The following is a 15,212-nucleotide window of genomic DNA, read 5'->3' on the forward strand; positions in this document are numbered from 1 at the left end:
AGGAGAGGAGAGGAGAGGAGAGGAGAGGAGAGGAGAGGAGAGGAGAGGAGAGGAGAGGAGAGGAGAGGAGAGGAGAGGAGAGGAGAGGAGGCATATTGTGGCCAAACACACAGGCAGTCTTTTCCTTCACCTAACGATGGCTTACCCAGGGTGAGGGAGAGAGAACATGTCGAAAAACCTGAAGACTGTCTGTGGTGTGTGCGTGCATGCATGCAGGCGTGTGTGTGTGTGTGTGAGCGAGAGAGAGAGAGAGAGAGAGAGATATTAAGAGAATGTATGGATAATGTGTGTGTGCGTGCTTGTCTGAGTGTGTATGTGTTAGAGAGAGAGACAGAGAGAGACAGGAGCAGAAGTATCTATGTTCTAGTTAGTTTCCTTGTTTATGTTTGCAAAAGTATTTGTGTTTGCCTGTGTGTGAGAGGGAGGAAGATATTGATAGAATGTTTGAGTGCATGCATCCATATTGTGTGTGTGTGTGTGTGTGTGTGTGTGTGTGTGTGTGTGTGTGTGTGTGTGTGCGTCCACGTGAGCGTGTGTGTGTGTGTGTGTGTGTGTGTGTGTGTGTGTGTGTGTGTGTGCGCGTCCACGTGCGTGTGCGTGTGTGTGTGCGCGCACTTGCATAAACTCGAGCAAGTCTGTCATAGCCAAGGCTGCGAGAAGCATCTCTGCTGGGACATAAAGACTACTAGTATAAAATGAGTGGGTTGAACACGCTCGGCTCGTATACGCGTTAGCCTGTGTTCAGCAGGGTGAGGATTTGCATGCGCTTTACCAAACCTCAACGCCATGTAGCTGTATTCTGCATCTAAATTAACCATCAAAATCAAGCATCTCACAACTGAGCTGCATGAAATGTATGCAAAACGTAGCTACTTCAGTAATACCAGCGCGATTCATCTAGCAGAGCAGTTGTTCCAAAGCCAGCAGGGTACTGATAGACATGAATTAGACCCTTTAGTAAAGAAAATTAGAGCATGGAGAGCTCAGGTATTTCATGGGCTGGTAAAATTATCCAGTAAACACAGTCTCCTGTTTGATTCATGGTGTTGAGGATGACTGCAATGTTTAACTTTTCTGGCAGGGTTTTGAATCATGGTTTATCATTATGATTATACGCATACGATTATCTTCTATTCTTTGGTCAAAATGTGGTGAAATTGGTGCTCCAAGTACAGTAGGCCTCATTTACCGACCATTCTTATAGAAGACATTTCTTCTTCTTAAGGAACCACTTAAAGTGGTTTTCACGAAGAGTCTGACATTTACCAATGTTTTCTGAGCTGCGATTTAACAGAATCTACGCACTCCCAAGAGCACACTTCCCACATTTGAGTGCTGACATGTAAGCAAAATATTCACTTGATAGCATTTACATTGTGAATAAAAAGTTGAGCATTTAAAAGTGAGTTGCGAGCCCCCATCTTGTTTTCCATTATTCTGTTTTTACAGTTTGACTCTTTTTCTTTTAATGTTGATTAAACTCATGAACCCATGCCTATTCTTGCACCATTCTACAAAAATAGCAGATCTACTGTACAAGCTCACAGCGAGTCGTAATGTGACATGTTGTGAGCTTGTAGATCGGCTATTTTCTGCAAAGCTTTTTAGTAGAGTGAAAACAAGAGCTAGTATAAAACTATTGGGAATCCAGTCAAATTAGTATGATTGTTTGAATATTTTATTAACAGATTGCAAAAGGTACAGTTGTACATCAATAATGCTAAAAGCATATAACACAAAAAAGCCCCGAAGGCTTGTTTCCATTGTGGTCCTGCCTATGTTATGTATTAAATTCATAAATCAAGAAATGAAAAAAATCTGCACACCATTTTATGTTCCCAAATGTTTCTTTACTGAAGTGATAACGTTTCTGGCCACAGTCCTTCCTCAGATAGATATACCAAATACCACACTATACAAGAAAATAAATCACACCTCCCTAAGAAACATTTTACATATAGGCATTAATAAACAGTCAAGAAATCATCAATACTATTACAGAAAAACAAGCTAGAAGACTTGTATTGTCCAGTTGAAAATGTCAGACGGGTGCTATTTCATGGAGTTTGAGGGAGGATGGGGAGTCACACTTTTTGATAGTTGCTGGTGGTAGGGCATTCCACATTTTATAGGCATAATAGTAGAATTAATTCATCCCCATGTTTGTGCCGAATCTGCACAAACATGAACACATTTTAGCAGATTGTCTTGATTGTTGGCAGCGCCCACTGAAGCTGTACGTCATGCTGTAGTGTGTACTTTAATGTGTGTTGTAGTATTCAACCAGTTTGTGGATGAACGTGCACAGATAACATGAACCCTAGCATCGTTATTCTGGGGGCGAACGTTGTGAGCTTGTAGATCTGATATTTTCCAATTCCAGGAATGGGAGGATAAAGGTACTGTGGAAACATTTTGAACATTCAGGCTGGACAGTGGACATCTCTGAATAATTTGCCTTGCTGCACCGCACCCAATCATGTTGGATCCTGGTTTTTCAAGGGTCTCCTGGGCGAGTGCAGTCCTTTATTTCAAGTTTATGGAAGTTGATTTTGGTACCATACAACCAGTGGTGTCCTCAAAAATCACACAAACTACAGTATTCAGTGGAAAGCGGTCAACACTCTGCATCAACGCCAAGTATAGCATGAGTCATAGTCAATGGGCTATACAAGCCAGACCGCCAGTGTGGTCCTTTAATTAATTTGAACATGCTGTGGGTATTAACCAGCCAAGGATCTATCTACGGGTCAACGTCTTCCAGCTTCTTCCATAGATTGTACCATGAATATATTCATACCATCATGTCACAGTAACCACTATAAGTTTGAACACCGTCCTACACTGGCTTCCAGACCGTTCTGCATCACCTACAAACTGATCTCCTCACCTTTCACCTATAAAGCTCTCCATGGCCTAGCCCCACGGTACCTGTGTGTGTCAGACTTCCTCCATATTTACTCCCCAGCGCAGCACGGAACCTGAGGTCTTCTGACTTTGGCATCCTCTCCATCCCTCACACCAATAATGGACCTTCGGCGATAGAGCTTTCAATGTGGCATGCACCCCCTGCCCCCTGGAACTTCAGGGAATTCGCCAGTCGGCAACATTGGACTCTTTCAAGTCTGCACTATATAAATTCAAGTTAATTTGTATTATTTTTGAGGGGTACTAGCCCCTCCTATATCCAGCTTTTAGTGTATGTTCACAAACTTTGTCCTACGCAAACCTTAAATTTCACGTCATAGTGCGATGATAAGAGCACACCTCACTTCACACAGGTGTGATTCTTATTATTTACAAGGCCTGCTAGTTAGTTATCTTACTCTGTATGTCATCATCATCATCATCATCATCATCATCACAGTCCTTTCTCAGACATTCAGTCAGCAGAGAAACGCTGGGTGTCTACTGAGGTCCGATAGAGATAATATAGTAGCTGTTCCCATAAGCCTAACTTGTTCCTGGTACCATTTGACTTGCACTGTGCATTTCCCAAGCATAATTGATAGTGTTTCACACAGCCAGAACTTACTTTTTGATCTCAGGCACTGTGGAGCATTGGAAACCTCCAAAGAGACATTGTTCTTCTAATTGCCTTTTATGTGTGAATCAGACTATTATATTATACCCATTTGAAAAAAGAAAAAAAAATCTTCATCTCTCCATTCCACAATTCCCCATCGGATGTTGCAGATAGTGTTTCAAGTGATCGCCATGAGAATTGGTTTGAGGCAGCGGTGTTGGCAAAATGGTGAATTTGTCTCTGGTTTTGACTTTGTCTGTGGAGGCTTTGGAGGATATGTATTAAGGGGGTGCCAGAGACAAATTCTGTAACCTAAGCTTTAAGAGTCACATACAGTATATTATATTCTAGACACTTTCAATCAATTGGAATCCCTCAATGGGCATGATATTATGGGAGAACATGTTTCATGTAAACCTGTGAAAATAGCAGATCTACAAGTCCACTAGACATATAGATGCGTATGGCTATTTTCACTATGAATACAGGTGTGCCTTGGTCACAAATGGTTTGAAAACCAGCTGAGTAAAGGACAAAGAGTGGAGAGATTGATACATATTTAGTGCTTTCTGTTTCTGGATGAGGCCACAAGGATCAACATTTTTGGAGGAGTGGAATGTTGGTCTTTTAAATATATGCTAAATCCACTCCAAAAATGCTAATGTTAAAAACATTGAAAGAGAAATATGCACTATTATCAATTAAATCCATTAAGACTTGGAACAAGTGAACTGGAAAGCATTCAATGCTTCATTCAAGAACTTTCATTAAGGCATTGGATGTTGTGGTGTTTGAACCTCTGACCTTAGCCACTCTGCAGCTATATAGCAAAGTACCCAGTGTTAATTTAACACTGAGAGTGTAAAGATTTAAGAATGTTTTACACTATTTTATGTTATTCATCTTTATTACATGGCTTGGTTGAATGCTTGATTCTGATTGGTCAATCGCTGAATTCAGCGGTGAGTTATTTCTTGATAATCTTCGCTCTATAACAGATGCCCAATCAAACCCTCTGAGCACCAGCTGCGTGGTTGATTTACTGCTGCTGTCTCCAACATGACAGCCATGTAAACACACACACACACACACACACACACACACACACACACACACACACACACACACACACACACACACACACACACACACACACACACTAGTGACACACAATGTCATAATTTACATCAAATCATTGCTCTTAAAAATGTTTTTGAAAACATTTGAGCGAGAAATAGCAGCAGCAGTAAGAAAATGCATTCTATTTGATCAACTCACTTCCTTGTTTTCCGACAGTGCTCCAGCCCTGCAGCTGGGCAGACACAACCAGTGAATACTTTTTTTGTTGTGTTTTGGGTCAGTTTATTAATTAGGTAATAGGTAGCCATGTAATAAGCGGGATGTAATACGTTTGCTGCAGCAAACTGGAATTTGGAATTGTCCTTGATAATTCCAATGTGGCTGCCTGTTGCTAATGAGCTGCTAGTAGTTGTTCTAAGTCCAGAATGAAAAATGTTTATGTCTCCCCTTTTATATCCCTTCACTGGCTTGAGTCACAGAAAGTATGTTTGAACCTCCCATGGCCTAAACCCTAAAGCACCCTGGTCAATGCTCCACACATTCTACCTAGACTCTTCTCGCTCCTGGCTGCCAAACTACGAAATAAACTCAGCTTCGCAGGTCAGGGCTGCAGACTCACTCCCCATCTTCTGCCGCAGTCCAACAACTCAGCTCTTCAAAGACTAGCACTCCCGTCCCCTTTCTATACCGATTTTGGCAAAACACAATTTTGGCAAAAACTTTTTTTTTCTTTTACAAGTTTTGTCTGAACACCCAAGCCGTGCTACCCATATATGCTCAGTTGGTGGTGCCCAGGATCAAACCCATGACCTTGCAGTTGTGCTCTACCAACTCGGCTATCCAGAGCATCTATTAAATGCCTTAATAGTATTTAACTAACACTTTACTCATACGTACAGTCTCATATGGCCTACTCACCATGTGCTTTGATCTTCCTGAGTAAAACATAATTTAAATGATTCTGTCCGTTCTCCCCTTCCATGACACATTTAAAAGGTTAGCAGGCCTCTATGATGGTGCTGTCCTGCTCCCTAATGGGCGCTTGTGGTTCAAAATGCATTGAAGAGCTTTTTCATGTCTCCTGAACAGCTCAGTCCTCTCATTATGGCTCATAGTAGCCTCACATCAAATAGCCTCATTATTTTCAACAAGGGAAGGAAAGCGCAAGGTGTGAGACAGACGGGTTCTACAAGGTGTACTGCCGAGCACAAATGCAAACTGAACTTTGGGGATTTGGGATTCATATGTGAATTAAATACATAGGCCAAACTATACCACTAGATGACCACAATTGTCAGTATATTTATAGACAGGAAATTGTTAGATAGTTCTTTGTGTCACCACCAGTTTTCAATTTTATAATATAATATAGAATAATGTGTAAATGGTAAATGGTGCATTTATATAGCGCCTTTATCCAAGGAGCTTTACATAGATTGTGCTCATTCACACACATTCATACACCAATGGCGGCGGAAACAATGCAAGGCACCAACCAGCACATCAGGAGTAATTAGGAGTTCAGAGTCTTGCTCAAGGACACTTCTACACTAACTCTGGGGGAACCTGGGTTTGAACAGGCAACCTTGCGGTTACCATCCAGCCACCCTGAGCCACCGCCACCCCGGTAATGTGTGGAATGTTGGTGTATGTATATATATATATATATATATATATATATATATATATATATATACACACACACACACTATAACTCTTTGTACAGTAGGCCTATTGACTATTAAATCACACTGTTGATGATTCAATTTTATTGTCTACAAAGAACAATAACATAGTCAACATTATTTGTCTCCACCTACCACTGTCCCCACAGAGCTAAAGATATTTTACTGTAGAATAAATTACCTGTGGTGAGTGATCATCAAAGCGGAGTAGTAATATGTTTTAATGTCACCATCATATCAGCTCTCAGATTAATTACAACTGTGAAAAAGCTTCTATTTATAGCTTAATTGAATAACAGGAGACATCCATTTTGACAAGGCTAGGTCAAAGGAGGGTTGAGGTAACATAATGTGCACACAATGCCTGTTAATTATATTTACATGCAAATGCATGCAACACCTCTGTAGCCTGTTGTCATACCTACAGTGAAAACCCCCCAAATAAGTTGCAGTGAAAAATCACAAGGGCCATACTTGATAAGACATACTCTTGTTACTATGGCAACATCCATGGCTGAAGCTAAGAATGTGGAGATGTGGAGCGTTGACATTTGTTGTGTGTTTCATGGGGCTTTGCTACAAGACCCATGTGCGGTTATAGAGGGAGATTAATGGGGTCACAATTAGTAATTTGTCACAATGGCGTTCAGTTAAATAGCTGTTTTCAATTGTCAGTACACACAAAGAGCCACTAGCTCTACCCATTGAATGAGATAAATGTGCTTGGTGTGCTGTAACCTGCACATGAATTGATGCTGCAATGAATAAGTCCATAGTATCATTTTTGCACAAATGATGATTTTTGGGTGTTTAAACGTGTTCTGCTCTCTGCATGTTTGTCCTGGTATCTATCTTACATGAGAATGCAGCCTATTCTTATTTTATGATAGAAGTAAGTTAACATGATGTAAAACATAACTCTGATTTTATTAACTTCTAATAATTAAAAAGGTAGTGTTATTAATAATTTAATTCCTCCTGGGGAGCCAAGTTGAAATGGTAGTAGTAAATATGCAGTAGAAAGTGGGACTATAACAAATTAATCGTTCAACACATGAATCTGTACAGTAATGTTATTCTCATACTAGTACTTACTAGACTAGTAATAAATGGGAAAATAACCAGAGGGTTTATGGATGAGTTTCATTATGTAGGCTACTGCAGTGAATGTGATTTTTCAGCCTTTAGCCTAAAATTCATCACATTCCATCCACTTAATGGGTATAATTGGCTCTTGAGGTAATGGGCTGTGTTACTGTTTGTAGTTGATTAGTTGTTTTGCTAACTCTGCAAACAAACTGGAAAGTGAAACAGTGACAGACAAGTATGTATACACTTGCACATTTACACATATGCACGCACGCAAGCGCACACACACACACACACACACACACACACACACACACACACACACACACACACACACACACACACACACACACACACACACAGAGAGAGAGCTCACTCACCTAGGCTCACCTCTCTTCCAGGGCAAGGCTTTATCCATTACAGATGGATTATACTATATATCGCATCTTTGATGTATTTACAAACTGAACTCCCTGGGCAACCAGTGACTTCCAGGAAAGTCTGGATGGCAACCAAGGAAGGTCGGTGATGCTGGAGAGAGAGCTCTCCTCCAGGAAAGACTGGCAGGGCAACAGGGGTTAGCAACCTCTGTTGCAGCACTCACAAGAGGGCACCAAGCAAGCTACAGAATGCACAAATGAGAAATACCCCCAGAGTTTCCAGAGAGGAAAATTACTCGCTATAGGACAGATTCAACAGCAACAAGAACAGTGACACAGACGCAGAGAAAGCTTAAGCAAACCACCTTGAGTCAAAAACACCAGAGTAAGGCCAAGTGTGGACAAGGACGGACGCATGTACACATTGCACACCACACAGACTTATAGTCTGGTGAGATGTAGGAGAACCCTAGGCAGGCCCCCCAAGAACACACAAGACAGGGAGAGCCTCCTGCTGGCTCTGGCATAAGAGAAAGGAAAAAAGCTGGAGGCCTGGTTGAGAGGGGCAGTGATTTGACCAATCACTGCTAACCGGACTGGAGTTAAGGGTCAAAACACGTTAAAAAGGTTGGGGACCACCTGATGACCTCTCTTCCAGGCCAAGGCTTTCTTTATCCATTGCAGATGGATTATAATTGCATCTTTGATATTGTATTTACAAACCACATGTTTGTCATAGGCTACATGCTAGTGCAACTTACAATGTGTGATTGGATAGAAGTTCACAGTCTCCCTCGAGGATTCCAAAAAGAACACAACAGCGAATGGATAGTTAAGCATAGGTGGATTATGACTATGAGACAATGGGCCCCTGGGTAAGGCAGTTAAACATACTTTTAGTCAGCACAATAATTTACTTGAACATCAACAGGATTTACAGCACACACACACAATTAATACCAACAGCATATGCATATACCAACAGTTTTAAAGGTGCTCTTTGAGAGCGCTTTTGAAGGATTCACACTTCTTAACGGCTGTTGGTAGGGAGTTCCACATTATAGTGGCGTAGGAGCTAAATTAATTTAACCCCTTGTTGGAGCCGAATCTGGGAATCTCACCAAGGATTTAGCATAGGAACCGTCAAAGCCAACTACACAACTAAAGAGTTGACACAGACAAAGCTTCTAATATTAATAATGCTGTTTTGCACTTGCTCTTTGAATTACTCCCCACAGAGTTGAATTGTTAATATTGCGTGGAGTATAGCCTATACTCAGCCCCTCTAGAGTCCTAACGGTAACAGGTACGGTCGCCCATAATCCATCTAAACCAGAGGATAAGCACTCATTTCAAATGTATCAGGAGGATGTCTTCTGTCTTACGCAAATGTTTAGGCTATTCCTTCAGTTTTTTGGGGCTCTGTTATTGACATGAATGTTATTTGACTATGCAACTCAAATGGCTCTCCTCCTGCATTATTTTTAGGCATCATACCTGCATATTGCTATCCCATTATTCTATTTCGGAGAGAAATCATAGGCTTTCAGGCCTACACACTCACACACTGTTGATTTTCTGCATCACACAATGTCATACATGGGAAATTGGATTGAGATTACTTCGTTTTGATAATTCATTAGACATATCTAAATGTAAGTGCTATTTAGCCTATTATGCTTAATTCTTGGAAGAATATTACTGGTGCCCCCTGCTGTTCAGAAGCACAATTGTCATGGCCATTGCTGCATATTGTTACATCACAGTTTCAGCTTCATCCTGATAGTGTTTTTTAAGAATAGGATATTTTGTGTGACATGACCTATTGAACTGATATTGGTCATTCCCTCAGGTAATAACTATGGGAAGGGAATAGCATAATTATCACGTTTTTTGCTTGATCAGATCATGCTGGCTGTTGTTTGATGTGCATAGCCTACTTTTGTTAGCAGAACCGTCATCATATAATCTAGACCATAGAGTCTCCTCAAAACAAAAGTCAATGGTATTTCAATTGACATCATATAGGCTATGCTTCATATTATTGTCGAGCTTCACAGGCGAACCCTTAAATTTCCATTCACCGCTATATACATCGTTCCTACATCATGGCCAAAAACTAAAATAAACTCTTGGCAAATTTTTTCCTTGGCTGTGGCAAGAAAAAAGTCCAACATGTGTTATGGTTGCTAAGCAAACGTGACTAATAATATCCTCCCGGGAAGGTTTGCATGAGCCCAGCAAAGCGGAGCACGTACATGCACGTTTCAATCTCCACCAATCTGTAGAACAAAAGAACTTCACCACTGTAATTATCCCCACAATGACTATGTCAGTCTCTTCTCATAAATATGGAAACGGAGGGATGGACGAAGGTGTTCAATCTAAAATTATTACATTTTTTGATAACTGCACAGCATCACTTATTCTATCAAAATCTGTCGAAGGGGTGGAGTTTACGAAATCTTTTGTAGGCATTATGTCAATCTTTTTCTTGGCACGTCTGGATTCTGTAGAATATAGGCTATTTAGAGCCTTTACAAAATGCCAATTAATAGGCCTATATATGTCGTGTGGTAGGCCTTAATTGTTTTATTAAAGAAAGTGTATTCCACTATGCTGAAAGTAAATTTCAAGCCTATAGCCTAAAAACCTACACAAAACGAGCACTTGATGCTAGCTAAGCCTATATGATCAGCAGGTACCAAAGGAATCTATAATGGCTGAAGTAAGTCATTGCATGCTTTCTTCATATAGGGCAGGCTATAGCTTATTTTTCCTCACATTTTTGTTTCAATATTTGGGTGATGAAAATGGGATGTGAATGGTTTTGGTTTAATCATTAGATTTGAATGAATTAACAGTCATTTGGGATTCGGCATTTCCCCCCATCAGAAACTGGCTAGATACAAAAAGTACTTAATCTAACAAACCATTATTTGACATTCAATAGTATCATGTAATAATCCAAATTGAACAGGAATTGTGGTATGTAGGGGGACCTCTAGTCACTATATCATGATCTATTCTTCGAAACGTGGGCGTTAAACCATAAACCTTTTTATGCGTTAACTCAATAGCCTATGCATGCACTTCCACTTTTTGGCCACTAAGTGGTGCACAAGTGACACTAATACACACACACACACACACACACACACACACACACACACACACACACACACACACACACACACACACACACACACACACACACACACACACACACACACACTTGAATTATTTTATTTGGATCTGCACAAGAGGCGTAATACAATAGACCCAAACACTGATCAGAATTAGGTTATACATTATATGGTCCAACCAGATATAGCTGCTGCACATGCTTAACACACAGAGGGAAAAGAACACAACAAAAAAAAACATACACACACACACACACACACACACACACACACACACACACACACACACACACACACACACACACACCCACACCCACACCATTTCTCTATAATGACTCTGATTTCTGTGCAGTTAAGTTATCAATTCTGAATTTGCAGCTTCATTAAAACTGATATCATAAAGATTAGGAGGTACCACCACCCATATTGTGTGCACATGTGGGCTGCGAACTCCCCTCATTTACTTTTGCATACTGCATTAGCAATACCAAATGCAAGCAGCAGAAGGATGACCAAAGTGCAATATACCAGTCAATATTATTCTGTGAACAGAGTCATATCATTATGTTCCTTCAGTCCCTATAACAGAAAGAAAAGAAAAACAGAAAACATACAAATTAGGCCCTTTATTCCCTCAGCATCACAGAAGGCCCTTCCATAATGTCTTGTTGCACCTTTAGTTTAGTTTACTTGTTGCACCCATTCCACCCATGGTGCCATCCCAAAGGCCCCCTGGACGCCAGTGCCATCATAAGCAACTGCTCTTGTGCATAAAATGATGCTGTGTGACCTTAACGACCTAGTTGCAGTTCAAATTGGAATCAATAATAAAATATAGCTGCAAGCAGCGATAAGCCATAAAAGTAGGCTAATAAAACAATAAAGAAAAAATCTATACACAATATGCCTTTCTCTGTCTTCTAATTAGTAGTGAAATGCTACTCGAATGCTCGATGCTCGAAATTACGAAGTGTCTGTTTTAACAACTGAATGACTACTGAATGTGTACAAAGCCATTGATAGTCACATTATTATTACGTCATCAATGTCGCTGAAAATAATCAGGATTATTTTGAGACCGATCCGATACTGATATGGCATTTTTATGGCCGATTCCGATAAACTTGATTATATTGTGCATCTCTACAAGTAATGTTATATAGAGAGGAGTGACATCATACCAGGGGGGCAGTCAGACAGATATTTTGTGAAGCCACCAAGGAAATCGGGATTTCATGAAAGTTCATATAATGGCCTGTTGTGGCGCTGTCATTGGGCCCAAAAAAACTCATAGTCCATGTATTTGGGCCCAACTTCTCCTAGACTGTATTACCTTAATAAACATGGTCATGAATACTTTCTGCTTCCAGTCACTAGTTTAAAGTCTCATTTCTAATGTCATAATATTCTTCTAGGAAAATTATGTTTATGTAAAATAAATTGAAATTGTGTAGTCGAAATCTGAGAACGGAATCGTCTGCACATATTGTGCGCCCTGATTGGCTAGAAGGTGTGCCATTCTGCGTCGTGATTGGCTGAGCATCGCTTATCAGGTGTGCCACATCAGACATCTCATGAGATTTCTCCCTTCATCTCAGTGGCCCGAGCAATTGATCAGAATTTGCACACAGGCATTGACAACACAATCCTGGGGAGTGTGTTGCCTATATATATAGGCAATATATTACATATTGTGATATCACCGTATATTGTCCAATATGTCCAGGGCAAAAAAGTGTATAAATAATAAAAGTAAAAATCATTCACCTGGAGCTTCCTTACCAAGTCATACATACGAGAATATTTATATTATTTTGAATTAGTCTACAGTAATATATTCCCTGTGGTTTAGAAGTAGGCCTATGTCAATGTACAGTCTGAGGCTGGTGTGTATGTGTCATTGTTTACAGTGCTCAAATAACTGCGTAATAGCGGCTAACAGAAACAGCAGTTTGTTGTTAAAAGCTGCTACTTATGCAACTGCAGGTGCCCACTCAACCTGCATACCATACCAACTACTACACAGTGCAAGTCCATCACATACTGCTCTACCGAGGACATGATGAGACACAGCAGAAGCTACATGAAGGCCAGGCCTCTGTTCAAGGATAGAGAGGTGATGTACCAGTACCACCACACTAATCTAGACGCGTCAAGAATCTACTGTTCAGCCCAAGCAACAACACACTGTTGGAACTGCAAGCAGCCTCTTGAAGGAGAAGAAACTCCTGCCTTCTTCTGCCTGTCTTGCAAAGTGGTGCAGCCCCCGAGTGAAGACGTGTCATACTTTAAGATTATGGCGTGTGACCAGACCTTCACACTGGACACACAACAGCTACAGAAGAGATACCTACAACTACAGCGGTCTGTCTCTACATCCTGACAACTTCAGCCAAAAAACTCTGAAAGAACAAGAGTATGCAGAGAAGCAGTCTGTTCTGGTGAATAAAGCATATAGGACCTTGCAGAAGCCTTTGAGTCGAGGCCTCTACATGCTGTTGCTGGATGGGATGCATATAGAGGCGGAGACAGACCCTGGAGCTGATGCACAGTTTCTATTGGAGCTGGTGGAGATCAATGAAGCTGTGGACGAAGCCCAGAGTACAGAGGAAGTCAACAGCATTGGCAAAATCACAAAAGTGAAGCTGAAAGACTTAAATGGGAAGATAGATACCGCTCTGCGTAAAGGACAGCTTCAAGCTGCCAAAGCGCTGCTGGTAAAAATGAAGTACTTTGCAAATGTTGAAGATAAAGTGAAGGAAAAACTTTCAAAGCTCATGAAAAGAATGTTTTCCTTTTATTGCACTTTCAAAAAACTTGAACTGACTGCTTAAACAAAAACATTAAAGGGGCTATTGATGCATTTATATAGCGCTTTCATCCAAAGCACTTAGATTGTCCATTACATTCACCCATTCACAGCACACACACATTCATACATCGATGGTGGTGGAAACCATGCAAGGCACCAACCTGCCCATCAGGTTCAGTCTTGCTCAAGGACACTTCGACACTAACTCTGGGGGAGCCCGGGATAAAAATGGGTAGCTTGCAGTTCCCATCCGGCTGTTCTACCGTCCACTCTACCCCCTGAGCCACCCCAGGAACTTGTGGGGGAGGAATCTAGGGAGGAAACTACTAAGAGGTAATCCACCTCTGATTTGCCCTTTTTATAAGGCTGCGTTCACGACAAGATAGGGGGAGTTCGATCAAGCAACTGTCAGAGCCACTAGTTGAAGGTGAAAGAGAAAACGTACAACTCTATGGAGACCCTAATCTCTTTCAACAGGTCATTGTCACGGATACCAAAACCCCTCACTTCACGGAGTTAACCCATGCACATTCAACCCATACAGACAGATGTAACTGGCCTTATTACGACCCAATTACAACAGTACTGTTTTATTACCTTCCTAGAGGACCTGCTGCCAGCACCCATAGGCCTACTAGAACTATAAGTTCACCCCAATACTGGGTTTATTTCAACAGGCCACACAAAATCAGTTATTCCTGTCCCCATGTAAAAACATTTAATAACAGTTGTCTGGTGTTTTACTACAAGTCCCGAAGGGCATAGACCCCTTATTGTTTCTGTACGGGTTCCACCATTTTTAGCAGTTTTGGCAGTTCTGTGCTGTCGTTTTCCATGAAATTCGACAATATGGTTGTTGTTTGACTATCTGGGGCAAAGTAGTAGGGAATAACATTACCTATAAGTCCAATTATAATTTGAGGACAGACATGTTTTAGGTCTGTTTTAAAAACCGAATCGCAAACAACCTCGAACATGGAGGAAACTAGGCCACAAACATCACAAACAAACACCTTTAACGTTGGTCAAACAAAGGAGTTGGTTGTGCATGATTGTAACAATAGCACACACCCCTTATGTTCAATGTGACACCAATATAAATAGTAAGCAGTTTCAACCAGTGCATACTGTATAGAGGACTTGGAAAATGCACACACTGACTGTTGTGAGGTAGGCTAGGCAGCGCCTGTATCACCTCAGACAGTCGAGGACATTCTGCAACTCTGCCGCCCTCTCTGTTTCACACAAGTTCACCCACACCCCTCGCCAAACAGCGGGGTGTGGGTGGGGGTGGGGGCGGGGTGTGGGCGGGTGGGGGTGGGGGTGGGGGCTACTAACATCCCCCAAATGGAATTTCCGTGTCTTAAATCTCTCTCACCTTTCTCTGTCCACATGTGAATTTCATGCTATCTCAATATCACAGCCAGTCCCCCTCATCCTCATTGTGCTCTACCGCCCTCCAGGAACTCTCAGGAACTTCCTGGAAGAACTAGA

At 41.2% G+C, this 15,212-nt stretch overlaps 2 protein-coding genes across 2 annotated transcripts in view; both read left to right on the top strand.

Annotated features, from left to right (window-relative positions):
• The window catches only part of rnf24 (ring finger protein 24), a 355,323-nt gene that overhangs the window by 56,794 nt on the left and 283,317 nt on the right, over positions 1 to 15,212 (top strand). The gene's annotated exons all lie outside the window — the stretch shown is intronic.
• On the top strand, positions 12,966 to 13,740 carry LOC308312365 (iron-sulfur cluster co-chaperone protein HscB-like; the record flags this gene model as incomplete). The annotated part of the gene is given in 2 exon segments (XM_080758970.1): positions 12,966 to 13,271; positions 13,273 to 13,740. Coding segments are annotated over 2 exon segments (774 nt in total).

The sequence above is a fragment of the Protomyctophum bolini genome (genome assembly GCF_963924005.1).
Source record: "Protomyctophum bolini genome assembly, chromosome: 3".
Lineage (NCBI taxonomy): Eukaryota > Metazoa > Chordata > Actinopteri > Myctophiformes > Myctophidae > Protomyctophum > Protomyctophum bolini.